The 25449-nt window shown below is 48.2% G+C and overlaps 1 protein-coding gene across 1 annotated transcript; it reads right to left on the bottom strand.

Moving 5' to 3' along the window:
* Positions 1–1547: 1547 nt before the first annotated feature.
* Positions 1548–22697, bottom strand: PSMD11 (proteasome 26S subunit, non-ATPase 11). The gene is made up of 14 exons (XM_075171204.1): positions 22545–22697; positions 20365–20466; positions 15018–15142; positions 12023–12094; positions 11606–11663; positions 9511–9705; positions 8872–9016; positions 8548–8608; positions 6863–6925; positions 6112–6237; positions 5517–5552; positions 4303–4354; positions 3146–3288; positions 1548–3014 (listed from the first exon to the last, which is right to left on the bottom strand). Exons 1-13 carry the CDS (start codon positions 22633–22635, stop codon positions 3146–3148), a joined length of 1269 nt encoding a protein of 422 aa, XP_075027305.1. The 5' UTR covers positions 22636–22697; the 3' UTR covers positions 1548–3014.
* Between the last annotated feature and the right edge of the window lie 2752 nt (positions 22698–25449).

Raw genomic sequence — 25449 nt, forward strand, 5'->3', positions numbered from 1 at the left:
CAGCAGTTTGAAACACGGAGCAGGGCTTGAAAACCCGCCTGTCCCCAGGTGCCCGCACCCCGGCTGAAGGGCAGCTCCCCGAGGCAGCTCAGGACCGACCCACGGTACCGACGCTGCGGGGACAGACCCGTCCCAAAGCACCCGAAAACCCGCGCGTCCTTCAAAGCGTGTCAAAGCCAGTGTGGGAGCTGGTTTTTTAAGGGAGGTGAAAAGGTCTCCTCTTCGTATATCCTCTTTACAAACAGCTTTAGAGGCTTTTCTGCGTAATGATCCGAAAGGGACCGTGCAAGTCCAGCCCGAGTGGCGCTGCCGTTACCGAGAAATCCCTTTGTCCATTAAAAATATTACACGGACCCAAGCAGCATGAAACTCGCCTTTGTGCGAAAGCCTGCTTTTTAAGTTAAGCCTTTTGAAGTTTAAGCCAAAAGGGTTTAACAACAAGCCCTACCATTTGAGCTTTTTTGGCCCTAATTTTAATACACTTGGAGGTGGAAGGCAGGCGCTCAGACGCCTCGGAAAATCCCGGCTTTCCGCAGGCGGTTTGAATGACTAACGTGCAATTAAACCGCCTTGACCCCGCGCAAGGTAGCCCAGCCGCCTCCGAGCCGGCGTCACTGCGGACCTGCTGCATCGCCCTCGCTCCTGGTCGGGTCCCCTCAGCCTCTGGCACAGGGGTTTGTCTGCTCCCCCCGTCGTCACCTGCTGCGTCAGGGCCAATTCCGTCCCCTTTGAGGGCTGACAGACGGAGCTGGACACCGCTCTCAATGAGGACACGCTTCCATGATGAATTTCCCCTCATTCACCTACGATTAGCAACCTAAATCAGCAAATCGTGTTCACAGCTAAGCATCCCCGGGGAAAATGTCACTTGTTACGGTGAACTGGCCAGAGCTGCTTTTGGGAAATATCTTACAAGCCATTTATAGTTCAAAAAAACCTATTAAGAAAACTAGAAATGCACTTGCCCTGCAATCCAAGCCATGCCTAAAAGCAGGAGTTAAGTCCTTCACGTTTTTCTGCCTACGAGGCCAGGTTTCTTTCCAAGAGACCTGCATCACCTCGACCAGGCGGTGTCCGAGATGCACGAGTTTCAGACACAAAAATTAAAGACGTATCAGTTCAATTACATCCTAAAAACCCTCTCTAGCCTTAAGAGGAATCTATGGACGGTGTTGCCGTACACAGCGTGAGACTCTCCGATACAGCATCAGAGAATTTTCAAGAAAGGCTAGAGGTGCAAGAGGTCAGATATAATTCATTTTTCACCATAATAATAACAATAATGGTAATAATAATAATACAACTTCATTTGGTAGAACTCAAACTTGCTGTGCCACGAACAGGTCACAATCCACAAACCTCTAGTGATGCTGCTTAAAACATGGTCCCCCACATACCGTGTCTCAGAAATACCATCACCGACGATGCTTTCGTGAGCTCCGGCCAGGCGCGCAGCTTGCGTTGCAATCCACCCTTCCCTACGCGAAGAGAGAAACCGCACCGAACGTGCCCGTTATCTGCCTCGGCAGCTGAAGACAGGAGACAGATTTTTGAAAAAAAAATTATTTTATTGGAACTCATCTGAACATCAGATATACCTGGTGTTGGTTAGCAAGAACCGTTTGTACATTTGATATTGATGGTGCCAAAAACCCAAACAGCGACTGACTGGATGAGATGGAAAGTTAAAAAAAAAAAAGAAATAAAATAAAATGTCGGAGAGGTTAAAATGTGAACAGAAAGCAGAAAAATCAGCCAGTCTAAGATTCAGTGTGAAGGCAAAGTATTTCCTGATAAAACAGAATCCTTTTACAAAATATAAATTTTGTAAGAAAAACGTGGAGAGGGAGAGAGGGAGAGAGAGACAGAGGGGAAAGGAAAAATAAAGATTAGCAGGACAGAGATGCAGAAGCTTACACTGCCCAAATGGCATTAAAACCTAGCTAGTAACCTCACCATAAATGAAACATGCTGGAATACACCGTGCTCCACCCCCCACGTAGATGACTTGGGAACAGTAACGAGGAAGCTCCCCAGCGAGCGCTGCACTAGGTTATTCCAGAAGGGCCAAGCTGTCTCACATCAGATGTTGGGGAAAAAAAAAAAAAACAAACAAAAAGAAACACTAATGCAGCAGAGGTAAATAACCACAGCCTGATCAGCGCCCGAGGCGGCGGCTCGCCTCCCCGCCGGACGAGGTTTGGCTCCCGCAGGGAGGCGAGGACTCGGGGAACGCCTGCTCACCTGTTCTTCCTACCAATGCAGGTGGGGGGGGAGGGATAAAACATTTAAAATCTAGTCTATTTTAAAACAATAGCATGCAATACAGGCCTCCAGGGGAAACCTGCGCTGTTCCCTTTATTAGAAACTGGCCTAATGGTCTAGACAGCGGCTGCAGCCGTCTCGAGGTTTTTGGCTGCGCAGGGTGGGTCTGGGCTAGCGCAGCACAATGACAATTCTGAAGCAGGTTCCTCGGGTGCGAAAGCCTTCAGGAAAATCATTGTTGAGCTGCTTTCGAGGGGATCCGAGGCCTTTAAGATTTAAAAATAAACCAGCAGTCTGTACATTTTGGGTTTTTTTTGGTTCAGTACAAATGGAATAAATTTGGCTGCTTATACACCGTCAGTAAGTCTCAGATTTCAGAGCAGAGGGAGAGATGAAACAAACTTGTTTTGGGCACCTATCGGTAACAAAACTTTGTCCCTGCTTAACTCTCTGCCATCCCTCAGGAAGTGGAAAGCACATGTTTAGGTAGTGTAAGCCTTTTTCCTTTTATTTAGAATACCCTCTTTGTTTAAACAATATTCCCCCCCCAGATACAAAGTTCGGCCAGTAAAGATTACATGGAAACTGGAACACGCATCGTATGGAATACAAGATGCACCGGATGAGGAAGTTTAAAAACTTTCCGAGTGAAAAGTAGAACAAAGAAAAAAAAAGTCTCCTAACATTTTCCCAAAGGTTTCACTCTCCTGTCACACACACTCTCCAAATGACAGCTAGCAAATTCAACTCTGCAAAAGAAAACAGAGCCACGTCAATCGAGAGGAGAGAAAACAAGCCTCAAGGACACAAACCGCACCTTGGCCTGGGAGGAGCGATAGGTCCGGGGCAGCCGCGACCTCCGGCTCCTGCCTCCACTCACCTATGTTAGCTTCTTGGCTTTGTTGTAGAGCGAATCCACTACTTTACTCATATTCTGAATAGTCTCGAGGGCAGCTTCATAGGTTTTGTCTACGGGGGGTTCGTCGAAGATGATCAGGACTCCCTCGCCTTGGTCAAGGATGCCTGCGGACACAAAGCTGCGGTTACCAGTGTAACGCTCGACAGATCACATCTTCCAGGCAGCAGGAATTTAGGGATCTACCCAGCGAAGGGCCGGTCAGCTGCGCTGGGTTTGGAAGGGGCTCACGTGTTGTACTGGACTGGCTGACTGAGTTTTGTCTGGACTGCATTAGCAGTAGCTTACCCAGAAAAAAATCACGTCCTGGAGAGGGGCCTGAGAGGACATCCAGGAGATGCTTATGCCTGCACGTTCCCTAACCGCTACCTTCCTCCTCGAGGCCCTTGTGCCCAGCAGGATGGCTCAGCACAACGCTGGAGCAAGGCAAGAAAAAAAGCCATTTTATAATTAAACTATTTCCAGGTGCCAGATGGGCACTGCAGCTGGGTTCTGTAATTTTTGAGCAATTCTCTAACCGATACGTCTCGTTCAGCCATTCATCTTGCTCAGCTAGACCAAATCGCCACTAGGGACAACGAAAACAAGAACAGAGCTGTCTCCCTGAGGGCTTATTAGGGAAGCAGCTTCCCGTGGTCCCAGGGAAACCCAAACCAATCAATTGGGCTGTCTGGGTGCGCCCCACCAACACACAAAACGCTCTTGACACTGATCAGCTGGGAAAGGTGACGACATACTCCAGTAAACTCCAAGGCAGAAGAGCGCATCTTTGCCAGATAGCCCACCAGTGGGGCTTGCAACTGTCCTTGGATGCAGCCGCAGCAAGTAAAGGCTTAAATGCGGTTTCCGATTTGTGAGAAGTTAAGCCTCGAGCTTAATGAGGGCAGATGGAAGGAGCAATAGGAACAGCCTTCATGACAACAGGGTAACAAATAAACCCGCCGCTCACTACTCTTCCCATAGTGCCTGTTAACCTGCACGTCTGCCATCTGAAGCAGAGCGGTCTAAGAAGGACACTCGAGGCTCGAAGGCGCAGTGATAAAGCGGAGTCTATCCACAGCTCGCTTACGACCTGGCCTTGGGCAGCAAAGCAGTCGAGACTGAAGGATGCGGAGACTCACCATGAAATTTCTTGTCCAAGATCATCTGTGAGAGCTTCCTTTCTACCTCAGCCTGAAATTGAAGCAGAAAAATTAAAAGTCTCCCGGAACTATATAAAGAAATGCGAATTTTACTACTCCACACTCAACAGCCCTGGCGGGATATAAGCACTGCTTAAAAGCAGCTATTTTATCACTGAACGTGACGTCAGGACAGATCTCTCCTTGCACGCTGCTTTGATACTACCACACGCTTTAGACGACATCAGAAATTAAGCAGTAGCTTTTAATGATGAGAGTACCAGGACGTCTTGCCCTCTTGTTCCACAGAAGACGGTGCATCCCTCATTTCATACAGGCATTACTCATTAGGGGATCTGGAGCACTCCAGCTTGGTTCAGCAAATATTTAGCCAAGTGTTGGCCAAGCTTCGTTTAAGCCACTCAGTACCGAGCTGACCTCCTGCCCAGCGCCAGGCAAGGCCCCACAGGAGTCGGCTCCTCTTCTGCTCTTTGGACAGAGGACACACAGCTGCAGCCCAGCTTTTACTCAAACTATTAAGTATGTGTTAAACACCAAGGGCTAGACTAGGAAAAGACTGCACAGGTAGAAAAGGAGGATAGATAATGCAACGACCGTAAAGGCCGAGGCTCACGACACTTCCAAACCTCCAGCCTTAATGGCAATACAGGACAAAAGCACTTCGGGATGCAATTGGCTGGGACTACAGTGGATTTTCCTAAAACTTAATCTGGTTGGGATTATCTGTAAAGCAGTTATTGCAATAGTCAACGTGACATATGCATCCCTAAGGAAACTTCAATCAAAGTGATTAGCTGTATCTTAGGATAAGGAGAAGAAAGATTCCTCTGGGCACGCTCACAAGGATTAAACACAGGTCAACGGGGAAGACTGAGCTGGTCACGACATGAGCTGTTACTACAGCAGAGGAAAATCCGTCTCCAATAAAAAGCAAGTGCTAACACAGGGAGTAAAACCCATGTGAAGGAAGGCGAAGTTAGAGCAAAGTCTTAGGGCAGAGGAAGCCTGTCCGACGACTCCTGGAAACTGTCTGTGTTAAAGCTAAGTTCCCAAAAGTGATATTTGCCTGTAAATGCTGGGGAGCTGACTGTCAGGTTTAATAGCCCACGTTTATTTCCCAGTGGCAAATGCCATTTGACCTCAATTCCTTTGCCCTCTTCAGATGTGCCACTGATTTCTAGTGATGTTCTTACCTTTGAGAGCTTGATGAGGCTGGATATGTGTTCAATCTATAAGAGAGACCAAGAGTTAAGTAAATCCTTAGCTGTACTTTTGACATGCAACACGGAGGTCTGGGGCTCTTCCAAGGAACAGCTCGAGGGCCTGTAAACGCTCCGGCCTAAAAATCTCCAATGGCTTTCTCTGCCTTGCAGCTTCACGTCCTTCAGATTTCACATCCAATTTTAACTGGAGATGGACTAGACACCTAAAGCCATTTCGCTCTGAAACATGAAATAACATTTCTTCTCCAAGATTATTGCAGCTTTACCCACACCCTGTCAGAGCCCTTAAAAGCCAAACACTGTTACTTTCAGAGTTAAAAGCACGTCCGCCTTTCAGCGTGCGTAAGTGAAACAGGTGGAAAGGGCAATGACTCTGGAATGTGGTTTTCCAAAGTTCCCCTCAGCCCCTTCCTTATCATTTTTCAGCTGAACACGATGAACCCTGAGCTCTGGAAGTGCTGAGCAGCTCTGAGTAAGAAGTACTCTGTGTGGGAACAAGTCCCTCGCCACCGACAGCAGGAGACAGGGGTACCAGCACGTCGGTGTGCTTGCTGGAAACATTTACCTGTACTCGGGAGAAGGGTTCGATGACTCTGATCAGATTCTGTTCCAATAAGTTATCGTAGAGCTTAGCCAAGTGAGTGTTTATGATGGGGTCGTCCCTGAGCTCCACCTTATAGTCTGTCAGAGCCTGTGGAAGACACAGTGGGAACAAATAATTCGGATAGCAACAGGTCTCCTGTCCTCAAGGCCCTGCGAGTATGAAGTAGTCTTCCCTCCCTGCCCAGCAAAGCATCAGTGGTTAATCCAAACTCCTAACTTAGCTAAAAGGCCAGGAGGTCACGACAGCCTAGCAGCCTTTCAAGCACCGTGCAGCAAGCGTCTTTCACCTTTACACTGCTGGAGCTTAGCAAGCCAGAATCTCTGGTTTACACTCAGGAGACAGCACAACAGGATTGTTCCCTGACGTGGGAATCCTCTCCGTTATCTCCGTGGTGTTCTTGCTGAAGCCAGGAAAAGTTTTAGGAAGATATACATCCCAATGAACAGCACCAAAAGTACAGGAAACTGTTTCTGAGTTCACTCTCCAAAAAAAAAAGGGAAAAACTAGTTTCAAGCAAGCTATTACTCCCCATGCTGCGAAAACCAAACCAGTTGATTATTGTGGGGTATTTGCTTGATGCACTGTTGCTTTCTATGAATGTTTCTATGGTTTCCTGCTGTGGGATGTAGCAGCTCCTACAACTTTCCAAAACTGGCATTTCTGAATGTTTTGTCGAGCCAGGCCCCATTTTTTAATCTGCCTCCTGACTCACCTTTTCAAAATCTGCCAGCGATCGGTTCTTACTGGCCTGTGCCACACATTTTAGTGCTTCTGTCTGCAGAGAAAGAAAACGAGAGTAGGTTATTTTTCTGGATTCTCCTCTCAGTGCTATTATGCTATTAAGCACTGAAAATGTGCTTAAGCAGCAAAGCAGGAATGTTCCTTTTGCTACAAAGCCGTGCCAGTGTTACTTGCACACAGGCAGAGTAAGAACAGCTGCTAATAAGGAGAACACGCAGAACAGCTGCAGGACACAGCATGAAATCAGCTTCAGGGAAACAAAGAACTCGAGTTTTGCAAGGTTTGAGAACAGCAGCTGCAGTTCCTATCAGGTTGCAGGTTGGGAGCAAGTTTGATACAATTTTTAAGGAAAGTGCACATTTTGGCACTTGCTTAATGAACGTGGCCATTTTCAGCCCTTAAGCTGTGTTTCTGCCCTTCGGCATGCCACACTGCCCTGCCGAGCGACAGAAGCGCGGCAGAAGTCCTACGGATACCCTATCATGGACAGCATCAGAAAATGTTTCTTATCTACCCCTGAAACAAAGCAAGAGACTCAGCCACAACCCAACTACCATATTTATACCAAACAGAATAGTAACACCACTAGAAGAACAGTTTCCAAGCGGTGAGAGGCACAAGCGCACGAGACAAGCAGGACAGCCCAGTGGCTACGGCGCACAAGGCTCAGACTTCTGCTACCATCTCTCCCACCGAGCCGTCCCCCAAGGTTGCCCACTTTCTCTCTGCTCCCTAAGCTCAGATTCCACAGCTGCTGCAGGAACTGGTGATCAGCGCTGTCTCAGGAGGACAGCGCAGGGAACAGCTGAGATTCCCTCCACAGCAGGCTGCCCTCCTGCTCTGAAAAGGGGCCTCCAACCCAGTTGTCACTCAGGGGAAGGGGATGAAGCAGGACCAGGGCTGCCCTTTATGATCCAGCAGGGATAACACAGGGATATGCCCACTTCAGACTCTTTTCTATGCACATATGCTCACTGACTTCCTCTATTAAATAGCTTCCCCAATCCTCTGCTGCGTCAAAATAAATAGCTGGCTGACCAAAGCCGCCGAGGACATCAGTGTGTAAGCCTGGCTCAGACCCTGGCACGCTTGGCTTTTGGCCCTGTACTTTATATAAGCATCCCTGGATTTAATACGGGGGTGGCATTCACAGACTGGCAAGTTAACATGGTAGAATAAACAGTTGATTTAACACTCCCCAGCTGCTTGGCTTCCACCTTACTCATCTAGGTCTCAAGCTGCTCAGCTACACTGCTATGAATGGATTTTCAGGACTTGCTACACCACCAGTAAAAACAATGAATAACTTGGATTTAAATACATCAGATCCATGGCTGCCGAGCAGTTGACGAGGGTTGAGACACGAATACCTTACGGCATTAGGCATTTAGTAGTTCATGAAGAAAGCAGGGAGGAGAAAAACAGAGAAAATGAAGCAAGCAGGCCAGGTTCTCAGGTGGTGAAAGTCACTGTATTCCCTTTGAAGGCAATTGACTTATGGTAATTACTTATGGTAACTTAATCAGTTCTGGATCTCGTTCAGGACATTCAGAAGTGAAGAGTATTTTGGTATGAAAAGACCAAAGTATTTGACAAAAAGAATAACACAATATTCTCAGAGACAATAGGAAGATAGAAAGGATTAAGTTTCTATACCTGTCTTCCTGCATACCGCAGAGCAAGCTTTCCACTCACTAACGCTTGCACATCTTCTGGGCTAGAGCGGGGAGGGAAGGGAAGAGAGCATTTATTCAACAACACGGTCAGCTTAAATCTAACTGTGCCTCAAAAATTCCCAATTGATAGCAAATTACTACAATTCAAATAACATTGTGTCAGAAGCATCGATTAGCTCATAAAGAAAGACAAACAGCAAAGCTTGTCTGCTTGAGTTCTTTCGTTAGTTTAGAGTCTTATAAAGGAACAGCCTTTCCCATTTAAATGTAGGAAGTGTTCTTCGCAGAACCATTTGTCACGTACATGTTCAGCATGATTTTGCACAGCAACATGTATTTCAGTGCAGTGATGGCTTTTGGGTTGTCAATTGAATCATATCCCTCAAACGCCTCGTAAAAATATGAATAGGCTGTTTTCCAGTCCTTCTCTTCTGCTGCATGGATAATACCTGTTGAGAGGAACAAACAGGCAGGCATCAGAATTAATTCAGAACGCGACTGGAAGAGGACAAAACAATTTGGTCGCTCAGTGCTTTATCTGGTACTTCAGTAAAGGGAACCCTTTCTTTCTAGCAGAAGAACATCCAGGCCCTCTCTTAAGGGGAGACGTTAAGAAAGACAAGTTGGGGGCACTTCAGGTAAGTGCCTGCAAATTAGGTCAGGAACAATGGTACAATGTGCATTACATGGTGTAATGCTGCAGTGCCTAGGGAGGTTACGGACCCTCCACCACTGGAGGTTTTCAAAAACAAGCTGAAAAAAGATGTGTCAGGAATGATGTAATTATAGCTGATCCTGCCTTGAGGCAGCTGGGCAGACTGGTAGGTATCTGGAGGTCCCACCTAGCATCATTTTCTATGATTCACTCAGGAAAGAACAAATATCAGTCAACAGATGCATCATGATGAGTCCTAGACCTTCCCCTTCTCCTGAAGGGCTTTACCTGACTGCATGTCTAACGCTGCTTGCAGCTTAGGTGGACAGTAGATTGCGTTGGCTGTAGTCCGTGCAGAGGTTAAGGCTGCTCTTGCTTTTGGCAGATTGCTCAGGGCATGGTAAGTCTTACTTTCTAACAGCTGCACTTCCACCAGCAACGCCTTGTCGTCCATCTTTTTCAATTCCCGAAGAAGCTGGGAGCCTAGCAGCGGGGAAGAACAAGAACCTTTGTAACCTGCTCTGCATCTGCTATCAACGACTTCACAAACCAAGCTTTTCCAGATGACACCCTTCTTCCCCCACAGCAGTACTGGCTTTGAGGAAGGGAGGCTAGGCTTACACAACCTGTTCTGCCAAGAAGGAACAAAGGAGAGGAAATAATAGTAGGTCAGTGTCAGTCCACAGTTGGAGAAGAATGAACCAGTTCTGTGTTAGAGGTGGAAGAGGGCAGCGAGAATACTTGGGTGTGTGGACAGCGTGTCTCTGCCACCTCACCATGGGCAGCAGACACTCAGCAGAAAGTCAAGGATGGGTTGTGCAGTTCAGATGGTCACTCTGGTACCCCTTCCCCAGATGACAGCGTGATTTACCACTCACATTCAGAGCTCTGAGCAAACCTGAAGTACTGCCCGTTCCTGCATCACTCCCCTAGGGTGAGACCTGAGGATTTTCAAGCAACTCCTAAGAATATGGGATGAGGAAGGAACGTTTTAAGCACAAGATATCTACAGATCAAATTTAGGAAGTAGGAATGGACAGCTAAGAAATGCCTAGATAAACTGTCACATTAAAGCCTTGTGAGGACAGAAAGAGCCAGCCTTAAAGGAAACTTTTCCCCTTCTTTCCCCCCACTGCGAACGAAAGAGTTAACCTAGGGCAAGCTGAGATGAGAACCTCATCCTCACTTGCTGTGCTTAGAAGCTGAAAACCACAGCTGAAACGGCATAACTAGGCGGAAGAGAACGAACTCTCCCTAGAAACATCCCGCAGACACTCTCTGCTTGCACCTACTCCCCACGGCCACGGACATAACCATGTCTTGGCCAGCCACACAGAAATGCCAGCACACACGTTGACATCTCGATAGAGCTTTCAGAGAGGCTGTCTTATAAGTACAGGCCTTCACAACTCCCTAAGCTGTAGCACCATCATTAATTAACTTAATTAAGCATAGCTTTGGAGTGTGGACTCTGATCAGTTTAAACCTGAGTTCATTACATATCATATGCAAACTAATTCTAACTTGATATTGAATTCCACGTATCAGAGCACTTAACGTAACTTGGCATTCTGATCAGGTCCAGAGTCACCTGGGTGACTTGTATATGACACATGCTCTTGCCACCACACTTTTAAGGAGTTTCGGGTCCCTGGTGAGGCATCACCACCGCCCGGGTGAGCACTGCTGCCCGTGTCAGTGCAGTCAGCCCCCAGCCCTGCTCACACCCACGCGCGGAGCTGGCAGAGCGGGCTGTACAAATACCCTTTAGCCAGCTTAAACCTCATCTTACGTTACTGCAGTCATTTGCAAAATGAGCATTTGAAAAGCACCGAAGGGAGCTGGGCCGTGTAAGATGACCTGCTTTACTCTGCTTTGTAGCAGAGTAGAGGAGTTCACATGGTTAATTACCATATCTCAGGTGGTGCAGAAGCAAATTCTTAAAACCTTTACACTGCTTCACAAGAGCTTGTCTAATTACATCCTTAGAGGTTTGCCATTTCCTGGCACTACTACTGCTTTTATTGAGGCCGTATTTGAGCAAAATGAAGAAAGCTGGTTTTTCCCTTCAGCCTCTCTGACCACAGCAGTGTACTAGGTATGTTCCAGCAGGAGCCAAACCTGATGGCCTTCAACCGGATACAGCTCGTCTTTGCTTCCAAAATTATTTGAAATGAACAAATGGCAAGAACAAAGAGATCTCTTAAAGCTTTTATCACCAACCTATAGTAAAAGATGGCAGATCTGGTACAGCACCGAGCAATTAACGCCTAAGTCCTACAAAACTCATCAAAGAACATGACGTAGTTGATCATTTCCCTTGTCAACCTCAAGACTAATTTCCAAGCAAAGAACTGCTACCACCACCTAGTGGGAGGCTTACCTAGCTGCAGTGCTTCTTGGTACCTCTTGGTATCGAAGTACAAAGAGACCAGCCTCGCCTGGAGAACAGAAAAGGAACTGCTGTGAGGAAAGCCAGAGACAGGTAGTACAGATTTATTTTGTAAAATAAAACTTTATATTCTTATCGGCACAGACTTCACTAAATTAGTTTGCATTTCCTACATCATACGGTCCAATTCTGCAAGATCTACCATTTGGAAGACCGGCTAGATCTAAACACACCGGGTAAAATCTTGCCTTCAAGGAGAGTCACAAACTTTAGTGTAATTGTTATCGCCCGTCTGTTACACGTGGACAAAGATCTGGACAACACACTGCAAGTTCTCTACTTTTACAGGTATTAAATCTGATAAAGGGAAGATGCTATCACAGGTTTGGGATCCGCAATGTAACATACCTCCAGAGCCTGGCGTAGGAAAGTCCTCTTCTCTGATTTGGCCCATTCAATACACTCTAAACACAGGTCAACCTTAAAGGGAGCAGAAAGAAATTGGTAAAGCCTTCTGCTGCCCCTCTTTAAAACAGCAGTATGGTTCAATCATTTCCTACAAAGCAACAAAAACACAACAAAGCCTGAATCTCCACAATGTAGTTTAGGAAAGTAAGTCATTCCTGTCTGAACAGCAGCATTGCTAACCATCAAATTAGCTTTACTTTAAATGAGCCTGGAGATTAGCCTTCATCATTAGTGCCTACCCCAAATGTCTCTGAGCACCTTTAATATTAGCAGGGTAAAGCGTAGTTCACCACTGATGAGAACTGCAGCTCAACAGCGGAAGGTTAAGCGACTTCTCTTCAACAAGGACTCACTGGTAACCACACACGATACGCTTTAGCCTCAGGCTGCATCATGTTGACACCAGAGTTTAAAACTCACGGAAATGTTGCACGAAATGATATAGAACAGCTACGGTTTGTGCTACATATTTTCATATTCTATTTGCTAGATTAACTTCCTGCACTTTCTAACAACATTCACAGTATTATACTACTTATAACACATAGAGCAGGAGAAAGTAAAGTTCAGAAGGCAAACTAAGGTTTAGTTTAAGCTTTAGCCATCAGAAAAAAACCCCAACAGACCACCTTTTTCGACTCCTTTTCTAATGCATTTGGCTTCCAATAACTTTTTCTGACCACCAGGGACAATCCTCCCACACTGGAATATGAAAATAAAGAGTTGGCTTCCAAAGTTTCACCAGTAAAAATTCCTGCTGAAATCCTAATAGCATTTCTTAAACAGCTGTGTTTTTGTTTGAAATAAAAACATCTGGGTACACGAGAACTGATTCTGCCTTCGGGCGAGGGATGAACTAAAAGACTTTGAGGTCCCTTCCAGCGTGTTTTGCACCATTTCATTTAGCCATAGAGAGAACTGTATTTTCAATTGCTCTAGAAAAAAAGGAAAACGAAGTGCACGTGTTTTAGGGCCTAAATATGTCAGACCACGTGCGTCCTTTAGCAGTGTAAAGCAACAGAGGTGCTGGGCTCCACTATTTACAACCAAGTCAGGCGCCAGGAGCCAGTCGGTAAGCGACACTGGATGTTTTATCTATCACTTCAAAGCAGAGTAAAGGAACCCAATGGCTTCTCTTATTTTTAAGACTGCCGAGATTCCCTTGATGAATAAAGCAGTCATGTTCCACCCCAATTTAGAAGAGGGTGTCGATTTAGTACTGACCAATAATATACAATAAGTCACCCTGAGGTGCTAGGCTCAGGAATGCCTTTTCCCAAAATCTCTGGATGGCAGCTCTTTCTGGAGCAGCTCTGTAGCTGTACTACACTGCAAGACTCGTCAGCTCCTCGTCACTGCTTATCAAAGGGGGACGTTTTACGAAAAGCCATTATGAAGTTGCAATTTATTGCACAGCGATAGCTGGAGCATTAGGAGCTGGAGAAATCTCTAATTTCATTGCTTTACTGAACTCCTGGGAGTCTTCTTAATATACCTTACACCAAGGAAACAAATGACCCTCTGAACATTTCTGAGGCTCTGAAAGTATTCGGCATTACTGCATCAAGAACCTCACAGGTTAGGTTTTGGGTTTGGCTTCTGAATATGCTTGAAAGTTAATGTTTGGACTAACTGGCCCATATTTCCATCGCTGTTGCTCCAAGTCCTTCCCCTGCCATAAAATGCCAGCTTTTGGGATTGCATCCAAATATTGTCATTTATATCAAGTTACCTTTAGAAAGAGTCTGAAGCCACTCATTTTCCCCTGACCCCTTAAGGGGTTCCCTTCTCACCTGCAAATCCCTTAATCTCTTCTGTTAAAGAAGAGGGGCAAAAGATTCTGTCTCTCACCGTGTACAGTAACATGACATGCAAGCCACAAGAACCGAACAGCAAACGAAGAACATTTGCTGGATTACCTTAACTACAGGATGATACTTCCGCGCTGATTTGGCTAACGAGAATGCCACCTGCCTCTCAACACGGCAGAACCTCTTCTAGGCTGTCATTTGCCAGTCGCTGTGTGTAGCGTTACGTGGGCTTTGTCCTTAACCTGTTGCTCAGACCCTCCCTTCCTCCCCTTTCCATCTAACTGCTTTGGTGTGCCGGTACAACCTGTACTACTGCAGGTCAGCGCCGTGCGTAAGTGGCTCCTCATCATTTACATTTACAAAGTTGCTCCTGCCCTTCTCCCAAATAACCAACAAGTCATGTGGATGGAAAAAAAAAAAGGAAAAAAAAAAAAGAACAAAACCAACTGTATTCTAGGGAGCTAATAAGAATGGAGTAAATCCTAACTGGGGACTACCTTAGACCGAATGGGTTTTCTAGCGGAGAATTTCATCCATTGGAAGTAGTTTACGCTTGGTAGCTACAAAACTTTTTCTGCTCCCACTTCAGGAGTAACTTTTACACCTCAGAAACCCTCTGTAGAGTAAGATGCCCACTGCACTGTGTCTCCACGCAATGCACCTTCACGTTTCCAGTTGAAAGACGCTACGTAATACTCACCATCTGATCCCACCAACTCCTGAACAGACCTTGAACGCTCCCTCCTCTAGCTCTGTGCCACCACACGCTGCCCCCACCTTTCCTCCACTGCCCGGAGCAGGTGCAGCAGCTTTCACCTCCCGCACCCCGAACGCTAATGGCACTACAAAATACTACTAACGCTGTACGTCTAACAGCACGCAAGACAAATCTAAGAAAAATGGCCAGGGTGAGAGTTACTCCTAACCTGCAGCAGGATGAGGCTTGCAGCAAAGCATGGTTATGAGTGAATTAAATTATCTAATGTTTTATTAATAGAATATATCCAAATGCATTAAATTAATGTTTCCTGACATGAATAATTCTTCAGTGTGAAGCAAACTAGGTCAGATAATGGCGTTACAGGCTTTTGAGGAATGCACTAGTGCTGAAATGTAAATCTCACCTCCTGTCCTGTTGCTGCCTCCATATCAAGGAACAGATCGAGCAGAGATCGGACTAAGCGGGCTGCCTTTGCTTTGCTGATGGAGTTCAAGAAGGGTCGAACATACTTCAGAAGTCCTCCCAGCTCTGTACACAAGAAAAACCAAATCATGAAATACAACCGCACAGCCAAAAGTTACGCGGCAGCTGGAGTACCCGACACGTCTACACACAGCAGTATTTATTACAGCAAACATTTTATAAGCAGTCTCTCAACATCATTTACAGGAAAAGAGCGATAAACGTCACCTGAAGGAATGCCTTGCAGTAAACACGGGGACTGGCAAAGGTGACTGTTGGGCCCCAGTCTCACCCGCACAGCATACGTTTCCCGTTACTTCAGTTTGCCCAATTATAACACCATTTGTAACTACACTTGCCTCAGGCACGTTTTAAAAATGTAAGCATCTGCTAAATGCTTTGAGATTTTTCTATAAAATGGGCAATAGAGTTTATAGTTTAAGTATGTTTTTATTAACTCACAGTTTGACGTTCTAATCTGCCATACCTAGCCAGCCCTAGAAAGTCAGATACACCCCGCGCTCCACTGCTGAAAAAATGACATTTCTTAACACTTAACTACCCGCATTACCTAATTAGATCTCACATTACTTAACTACATTTCTGTTTCTACTAGTCTCCTTACTAGTTTAGAGTTATACAGCTAGTCTCAAGCTCACCAAGGAAAAGTCTGCCTTTATGAAGAAACACGCTAAAAACGTCATTCCTACAGAGCGCAGGAACGCGGCAGTCAATGTCACAGCAGTTTCGGGACTCGGCATTCACGGAAGCAGAAGGGAGTTACGTGTTGGGATGGCACGGCACAAGTTAAAAGTCTCCTGCCGTCGGACCAGGTTGCAGTGATGTCTGTTTACAGTCGGGGGAAGACGACACTTCCAGCAGACCAGCACCGCGCCAGCGCAGGGTTCAGCGCTGACTCATAAAGCAGTGGGGGTCGTACACTGAAATCACAGCTTATTTGCCCCAGAATTTTAAGTTTCACCCAAACATCAGCTAAATCTTGCACTACCATGTTTACAAGATTTGACAGCAAAAAAAAAAAAAAAAAAACCAGAAACAAAACCTGTAATGAGTATTTCAGCGATCTTCAATATACTCTATACCAAACTGGTACCAAAATCAAAACTAAAATAAGAGACTGATCTAATTTTGTTTCAATTAGTATACGGAGGAGCATCAGCAGAATTTCAGTTTGGGAGGATTCCAATAAAAACAGTTGAAAACAAGGTTTCTTTCATATTTCATTTACCAGTAATGCAAAAGAATTGTTATAAGAAGATCTTAATATCTAAAAATTATTCCTTCTATTTTTCACTTTTTCAACCTATTTATTTTAAAAGTTTAATCAAGCCTGATACAACTCGTTTCTTACACTGTTAAGACGCAGAACTCGGTGTGTTCCAATCCAATTGCTCATGTGATGTACTGACATTTTTATACACCCGAAAGCCCAGTTTTAGAACAAATGAAACTTATCTCGAGTGCGCCCTGAATCCTTAGAGAAGCCTTACTTTCCAAACAGCAGCGCAACAAATCGTGACTCTTTCTACAATGAACCACTCGGACTTTGTACAGGGAACAAAACAACGCTATGACTGCCATGCCTAAGATTTCATAAAAGTTTTACTTTCTGTCTGAGAAAGTAAATAAATGGGCAGGTTTTTCCAGAATTGAAGTACAGCTACTTTAATATTTAAGATTGAGCCCTGCTGACTGACAGTTTCAATCAGCGCTCAGCTTTTCTTCAACAAGGAACTGTTACCTACTGCCCCGTGGCAGACGATGACTTTACCCACACCACCTTCGTTCTGAGGTCCACTCAGTCTGCAATACCACTCACGGATGCAAATCCCAATCATTTGAATCAAACACTTTGGTTTCACACACAGTAAACGAACTACCACGACAGCAGCAGAGAACTGCCTCCAACACATCAGTTTTGCGCAGAGCTACTCGCAGGCATCCCTCCGCTCGGTGCGAGCTGAGAAAGGTGGGCTCCAGATCACCTCGTTGGGCTCGGAAGAGAAGCAGCACTAAAGCTGGGGTTGCCCAGAAGCTGGTTCTTGTGCTCTTCCCTGATGCAACCAACACAAGCGCTTGAAAAGACCGCATTCAACACAGGGAACGAGTCTGCTTCTCGTCAGGTCACAGCACTGCATCCTTCGCTTTGAGCTCTGTAACTAAGAATTTGCCAGTCTTTCAGCCTGTCTTATCAAGGCAGCGAGACCTTCTCTGAGATCCATCAACTCTTATGTACCTAAGGTACTTCATACTGTGCATCGCTGCTTCTCAGGAGCAGCTGAACCATGTTTTTAGTGCGCAACACACTCTTCCACATGGGAAAGGAACTTTAGAAGAAAAGAAAGGAAAAAATCACATGAAAAATACTGCAGTACTTATCCTTCCATTGACTTGCTCAACAGCTGCCCGAGAATTCACTAGAAAGCAGATTCAAAGTCAACAGCTAGAATATCCGTACATTTTGCAAGCTACACATTTAGACATGGAAGCTCAAAGTTCCCACAGAAATTTCTCTTTCTTACCAATGTAACTGTCAACTATTTTTAGGATTTTTTTTTAAGTAAATGCAATGCTTGGTAATGGTGTGATTGACAGCTCTGATGAGCAGCAGCTCTGGAAAATGAAGTCTGCTGCTCATCCTCAGAGAAAGTGCTTCCACAAGCTAACACGCCATGTATCTGAATACCTGATCCGAGTTATTCCAATCCTACAGTTTTAAGCAATGCTATAAAAATCTAGAACTGTCCTAAAAAAAAAGGAATTAATCTACCAGTTCAATCCTTAATCTCTACCAAGCAGATAAAGAGGGTCATTTGTATTATTGTTATTTTTTTAAACAAAGGCCGTAGTTCACGAGAGGTTAGTCCTCTAAAAACTACAGATTCATTTTACACTCTCAACCAGTCAGCAGTACAGCAGTTATAACTTTCAAATCCCACCAAACTGCAGCCGATTTCTTCCGTAGGCTGCCCCTCACAGACCCTTTCATCTCTGGGAAGGTATCGCTTGAAAGTAGCCAACAAGTCACTGCAACACCTAGAACCTGTCAAAGAAATTCCATTAGTTAAAACTAAAACACGTGCAGCAAAAGCTACAATGATGAGATCCATTTCATTCGGGCCAGAAACCGCACAGTCTCAGTGATTTCCTCGTTAGGTGAAGCAGCGCTGGATTCAGTCCCCTTGGATACGAAGATCAGTGTCTGCCTGGTGCTAGCACCTCTGTGAAGTTGTACCTGGTGAAGATGCTGCTGATCCTGACCGCTTGTCACTCCTACTAGTCTACTTCAGCCTGGAAAGCAGGCCCAAAGGGAAGGTGACAGTGTCTTTTCCCGCAGGACTAGCACATCTCTAAGCTGTGGTATCCCCTTTCCTCATCCCCCAGCTTCAGCACACATCTCCAGAAAGCACAGCCTGGTGATCTCACGCCGATCTACACGTACACAACTGGCTTCTTAATGTTGCCAAATTCATTTTCTTCTATTCAGAATAGAGTTGCTCTGCAGTTTAGTGTTCCCTTTAACACGTTTCAAATACATTTCATATGTGCTCCTTCATAAAACTGGTTTTGATGAGTTAACATTGTCATTTTCAATTACTTAGCCTTCGCCTTAAAAAAACAAAATTCTATTAGCTAGCTCTAAGAATACACTGAAATTCTTTATACTCATCTAAGACTTCGGCTTAAACTCAAAACTACTCCAAGTTCTGCAGCGGTAAGGAGGCCATCGTGCGCCTAACAACTCTTCTCTCAGGCTTACGCACACCAGCAGCACATCCATACATTTACCTGAAGAGACTCTTCTGATGATTTCCCCCTTTTTAGCCCAAACACACACATCTTCCTTGGTGCAGGAGCAAAGCCACGTTTAGTTATCTCTACAAAAGCAAATATCAGAGCGCAAAGGGCACCCATACAGCACAGGCACCTATACCTGAGTTAATTGACTTGAGATCCTTTAATATTCAATTAGAGAAACAGGCACTTGTACAGCAGGCTTCATTTGTCCTGCTCCAGATTCACCCTAAGAGATGAATTGTGGGCTGGAAGGGTTTATTCTTCTCCACTAACTATAAATGCAGTCCACACTAGGAAATCAGACCTGGACACCTATAGTTAGGTGAGATGAATAGCACCTTTGTTTCCAGCCCTGCTCTAAGTGCAAGTCATCTACTTTGTCACAAGCTCTGTTCAATTGCAAATCGCAGTGGGATCAGCGTCCAGAATGCTCAAACACACGTAGACCTGGGTAGATCAGTTAAATGGCCAAGTCAAATACAAAGACCGGACAGTAGGACACCAAGCATGCGTTTCAGAATAAATATAAAACTGGGATCTTGATCAGCTGCTACCTGAGACCTCATACTGCTTTCCATGAGCTACTCTAACGTAAGGTCTGGCGTCCCAGTCGAATTTCAGTTTGATTAAACCTTCTCTGGCCTGGTTTCCCCAACCAGTTTCAGACTGTTAAAAGCACACACGCTTCACTTCACATTCTGAATTACTGTTGCGCACAGTTAGAAAACATCAGGGCTATACCATGGCCAACTGTCTGCCAGGGACAGAACGCTCTTTGTACGGACGTGGTGTATCAGCTCCTAAAATGCTCGAGGTGAAAGGTGCTCCAGAAAAGGCGAAAGCATTCTTCAGCAAAAGAAACAAAACTAAACTGCTGAGTACAAAATAACAAACACACTGCCTTGAGCTTTCCAGGAAACAGGAGACGTGAACAGATTCGACTCAAAAAATCATTGAATAGAGAACTTTACTCCATTTCTGTCCTTTCACACATTCACAACAGAAGGACTGTCAAGTCTTGCTCTTGTGAGGAGCTGGGCAAGGATCTTCTGATGTAACATTTCAGCAGATAAATCAATTAATTGAGAAAGAAGCTGCTGGTGAGAAAGGACTTTTCGGGACAAACTGTCCAATTTGAAACAAGGCTCTGAGATTATTAAAAACAAAACAAGAGAAACTTCTCATCTCAAACACGACAACTTAACAAAACTTTAGTCATTTGGACTAAAATGGCCACATGTCAAAGGGTCATAAACTAAACTGTCCAATGCATCAGCAGTCTTTTGAAATACTGGGCCAAGTAACAAGAGATTAATATTTTATGTTATCTAGTTTTTTCAGTTTCTGTCCTGTCTCTGAGAGAACATTTCCTGCCAAAATCTGCTTTTACTCCTATTCCATTAAATAAGGAGGCTAGATTCATCTGAGTGTACCTTACCCGATACCTCAGTTACTTATTTCAGGCTCACCTTCTGCCTGCCCAGTCTTGGCCAAAAGCGACCCCAGTTCGAGAATGCTCTGCTCTTTGACTTGCACCGCTTCTTCATCATTTTCCTGGACATCGCGTTTCACTGGAAAAGAGTGGAAAAGTTACCTTTAATGTTATTTCAGTTAGAAGATAATCATTACTAGTCAGCTCCTGGAAAGGCACCAAAAAAAGTAACTGTTATAACAGGCAAGAGTGAATTCAGGCTGGCCTGTGAGATCTGGAAAGCAGATTATGCGGACAGTTTAAATGCATCGTTTGTAAAGAGCACTTCGACTACACTTCACGAAGGCTTTAATCCAGCTGATAGATACAACTGCATGCTCCAACTTGACTATAATTTAAGTTTTGAAGTAGCCTCATTAAGCTTGTCCCGCTGTTCAAATTTTATTTAAAAAACACCACCACCCAACAGACCTTCTCCCACTGAAGCCACAAAACCAAATAAAAGAAATTTAATGGGATTTCCGGGGTCGGATATTCTGGTATTGGGATTTCTGATGTTGCCGCTTTGTGTATTAAGTTGTGTGGTCAAAACGTAGCACAAGAACAACATCGGGCTCGGTGGGCCGGGTACGTCTGCCCTCTCCGCAGATCAGGTGTCACAACTGCTGCAGGAGTCAGCGCTCCTTCCCACGCTGAACTCCGACAATCTAACGGTCGCTCCGTGTACCAACGTGAGCACCTCTGGCTCTGAAGTACACAGAAGGGCCAAATGACATACAGCAGCACCAAACCTGTGTTTACACAACATCGACTTCATGTGAGTTATCCACAAAACAATACACTTTCTTCCCTGCCACCCCGTAAACATTCATCTCCACCATCCCCTGCGCAGGTGAGTTCGTCCAGCTTCTACACAAACAAAGCCAAAATCCGCTGCCCAGCTCTACAGAGGGAACTGAAATCCTCCACGCTGCCCCTGCGCGCAGGCTGTGGCTTTCAGTCCCCATCATTTAATACGTGCAGCGTCAAAAATAAAGTAACTTTGCTCTCAAGAAGAAAAGTATCGCGGCAACGCTCTCTGGACTGCTCCAGCTTACACCAACCGGCAACAGGAGCTGTTTCTCCTGACTGAGCCTGACCGGACGGAAAGTTGTAGGTGTGTTGACAAGCCTGAGAACACCAACTACTAATTAAGCAGAGAAACACCGAGAGGAGCGTGCAAATTTTAAAGACCATACAGCAATTCCAATGTCAAGGTTTAACCCACTAGGAAACGCTTATTTGCCCGACACAGCGGGGTGACAGCAGGTCACAGCACCTTTTCAGAAATCACCGTATGTTACGAGAATCAAGAATTATTCTTTTATACACCTGTTCTGAAGGCACCCCCTCTCCCTACCTTGCACACCCTGACCCCCAAATAAAGAGGGATGCCCACATTATACCTACAAACCACTTTATAGCACCAACATCTCCCTGGCACTGCTAAATATCCGGGACGGCCCGGCAAGGTAACTGCTGCAAACAGCATCTGTTTTGAAATAAGCAGAAGTTAAAACTCCAGACACAGCGCACACCAAAACTCCTCAAAACTTTCTGTGGAGCTCTGAGAAGGTAATTTAAACAGCGAGCGTATTTTAGTGTTATAAGAGGAAATACCACTTCCAGCAGAGTTTTCTCATCCTCCCGCACGCTGCAGGCCGCCGCTACCAGCGCAACACCCCGACGCTGTAACACCACAACCCAAAAAGCCCAGAAGCAAACAGCCGGTACAGGCAGACTCCTGCCCGCCCCGCTGCCCGCCACAGCCCCTCCACACGCCGCTCCACGGGCTTCAAGGCAGGCAAGTTCACACGCCGCTGCCTCTGCCTGCACCCGGGGGAACGGGGAGGAGAAGCCGGCCCGAGCCGCGGGGCTCCGCTGACAGGCTCCCCGACCGGGTCTCCGCCGCGGCCGCCCGCTTCACCCCGGCAGCTCCCTGCCGCTCGGGCCCTCACCGGCGGCGGGCAGCGGCTCGGCCCCGGCCCGCCGGCCCGCGGTGCGGGTGGAGGACCCGCGTCGGTGGAGCGGGCCGGGCCGGGGCCGGTGGAGCGGGCCCAGGCCTCGCTCCCGTCCGGCTCGCACGGTGAGTCAGCAGCCGGCGGCGGTGGCGGGCGGGAGGCGGCGGCGGGCGGCCGGGGGCGGTCGGCGGGGCGGGGGCGGTCGGCGGCGCCTCACCTATGGAGTGGAGGATGCCGATGGAGGCCTCGCGGTCGGTGGAGAGCAGGGACTGCGCGCGCTGGAACTCCAGCACCGCCGCCGCCGCCATCTTACCGCTCCCTCACTCCCTCCTCACCGCCAGCCCGGAAGCGGCCGGCGGAGGCCACGCCCCTTCCGGCCCCGCGGCATGATGAGAGTCGTAGTCCCGGCGCGGAGGGCGCGGGGCGGGGCTGGGGAAGAAGGCGGGGCTGGGGAAGGGGGCGGGGGCTGGGGAAGGGGGCGGGGGCTGGGGGAGGAGGGCGTGGTCTGCGGAAGGGGGCGTTGCCCGGGGGAAAGGGGGCGTGGTCTGGGGGGCAGTGGGGAAGCACGTGGCGAGCGGGGGGCACACGGGGGGTCCCGTCGCGGGGGGGCGGCCGGGGCGTGGGGCCCCGTGCGGCCCTGGTGCGGGGTCCTGGGCACCGGGAGCCGGCGTGGGGCACCCGGGGGTCCCGCTGTGGGTGTGGGGGGCTGGCGGGGGGTGTTGTCCCACCCGAGGCACCCCCACACCTGTGGATCCAACCCCCCCGGCCAGCGCTGGAGGGGGGCTGGAGCGTGTCCCCCCGGCGTGACCCCATCGACGGCTACGTCCTCCCGGCAGGTCCGTGGGGGATCCCCCTCCCCACGGCCCCCCCACGCCCCAGCCAGCCTCGGGAACGGAGGAAGACCTCGGCAGGGCCACGGCGCCGCTAACGGGCACGGTGCCCCCATCCCGCCACCGGATCCGGCCCGCGTGGGCAGCACACGGTGGGAGAGGCCCTGGGCGGCGTGTTCTGCTCCTCTTCACCCCCCTTCCCCTTCCCGGGAGCGTTGCGGGGACGCCCGGGCTCACACCCTCGATTGGGCAGAAAGCAGCCCCCCCAAATCACTGCGGAGCTCCCCAAAACCCACCCGTGGCCGACCCCCCACCCCTCCTTCTGGCCCCACCTTGCTCCCAAGTGAGCTGGGACGAGAATCCTCGCAGACCAACCGCCTTTCCGCCACTGGAAAAGTAAATTTAATGCCTTGAAGGTTCAATTTTATATCAAACGGGGAATAAAACCAGTCCCCCAGGCCGGTGGGGAGGCTCCGGCACTGGTGTGCCATCGCTCCCAGGAAATCCCAGTACGGGGGAGTCACCCGAGAGGTGACAGCCCTGGGGACAGGCATGGGGAGGTGGCACCCAAAGCGGTGACTTATCCCCCCCCAAGCTTTGCACCGGCTTCGCGCCCATCGGACGGCAATCGGGGGGACGGGGACATTGGGAGGCACCGGGGACCGCGGCCGAGACACCTCGATGGGCTGAAAAGAATAAACCCTGCCCGAGGCCGGTGGGCAGGGAGCAGAGGTGGGGATTATTTTTTTTTCCGTGAAAATATAAACTGGGAAAGGCTGGGGGAGGGATGAAATGGGTGGAAATGGGTCTGGGTTTTTTCTGGGGATAGAGCCAGAGCTACCTTCGGTTCCAGGCTGTGGCGGGGGGGCGGCGGGGGGGGTCATCCGGCCCTGCGTTCCCCCCTCGGGGGGTCGGTGGGTGTCTGTGTGGCCGTTCAACCCTCGGCTCCGTCTCCCGGCGGTGGGGAAAGCCCGGTGAGCAGACGACGGGGCTGGTTCTGAGACCTGACCCGCCGCACAGCTCATCACACCGATGGCAGCCGGATCCCGCAGCACTGGGACGGATCCAGCCCTGTGTCCCCACAACCGCCGCTTAAAAAAAAACCCTCAAAAATGGAGGGATGACAAATTTGGGGGATAAAAGCCCTGGCGGTTTCAAAAGGGGAATGGAGCGGGGATTTTTGGTGGATGAAAGGCCGGGAGCTGCGGTGGAGCCGCCGGCTTGGGGTGCCGTGGGCGAAGCATCAGGGTCCGCGGCTGGGGACCCCCGCGTGTGCCGGGCAGCATCCCAGCCAGCCGGCGAGCCCACCCGCCCCGGCTCTTAAACCTGACCCCGGATTTAATTAATCCACCCCCAAAAAAACCAGCATTAAATGGGTTTTGAATCACGGTTTGCAAAAAAAATCCCCTCCACGTTCGCCCCCCAACCCCGGCGGGCGCGGGCGTGCGTGGCGGCAGGCGGCAGAGGGTGGTGCAGGCAAAGGCACGGTGCCGCCGCGCTGCCTGCCATCCGTCCATCCTTCCATCCATCCCATCCCTCCGTCCGTCTGTCCCTCCCTTCCCCTGCCCCGGCTCCCATGGGACAGGGACGGGGGGGGCATCTGCCTGCACCCCCGCAGGAGGCAGGCGAAGGCAAGCGGGGCCCTTTGCTGGGCTGGATACCTACCTCGATAATAAAAATAAAAGTAAAAATAAAAATAAAAATAAAAATAAAAATAAATAAAAATAAAAATAAAAAAAAAAAAATAAAAATAAAAATAAAAATAAAAATAATAATAATAAAGTGGTGATTTGGGCCACGGGAACATTTTGTTCAACCTGAATCAGGTATTTTTAGGGTAAAAGCGGTGGAAATCGAGGGAAATGCAGGTAGTGGCGGTGAGCTGGCGGCCCTGGCAGTGCAGGGGTTAAACCCCGCTCAGGGTGACGCTGGGTTTCGGGATGGGTGGCCCCAGGGACACGGAGTCACCCCCAGTTCTCCTTTCCGAGGGTGCTGTCCCCCCCTGCTGCCCCAGCCCCAGGTTTCCTCTTGCTCAGGCTGGGTAATTGGAGCCAGATTTGGGGGACCGGGCTGGGCAGTGAGGGGGAGTGACCCTGGGGGTCCCCTCGGTGGTGGCTCCTCTGGTCCCCAGACAGGGTGGGGACAGCCCTGATGGCCTTTAACCTCCCCCCAAGCGTGGCTTCGCTTACTGAGAGCATTCTGCCTGCACATCAGTAGGGACCAGAGTGAACATAAGGGGCAGTGCTCTCCGGGTGGGGATGACCCTGGGGCTGGCCTGGGGACCCCGCCAGC

The sequence above is a fragment of the Calonectris borealis genome, chromosome 22 (genome assembly GCF_964195595.1).
Source record: "Calonectris borealis chromosome 22, bCalBor7.hap1.2, whole genome shotgun sequence".
Classification (NCBI taxonomy): Eukaryota; Metazoa; Chordata; class Aves; order Procellariiformes; family Procellariidae; genus Calonectris; species Calonectris borealis.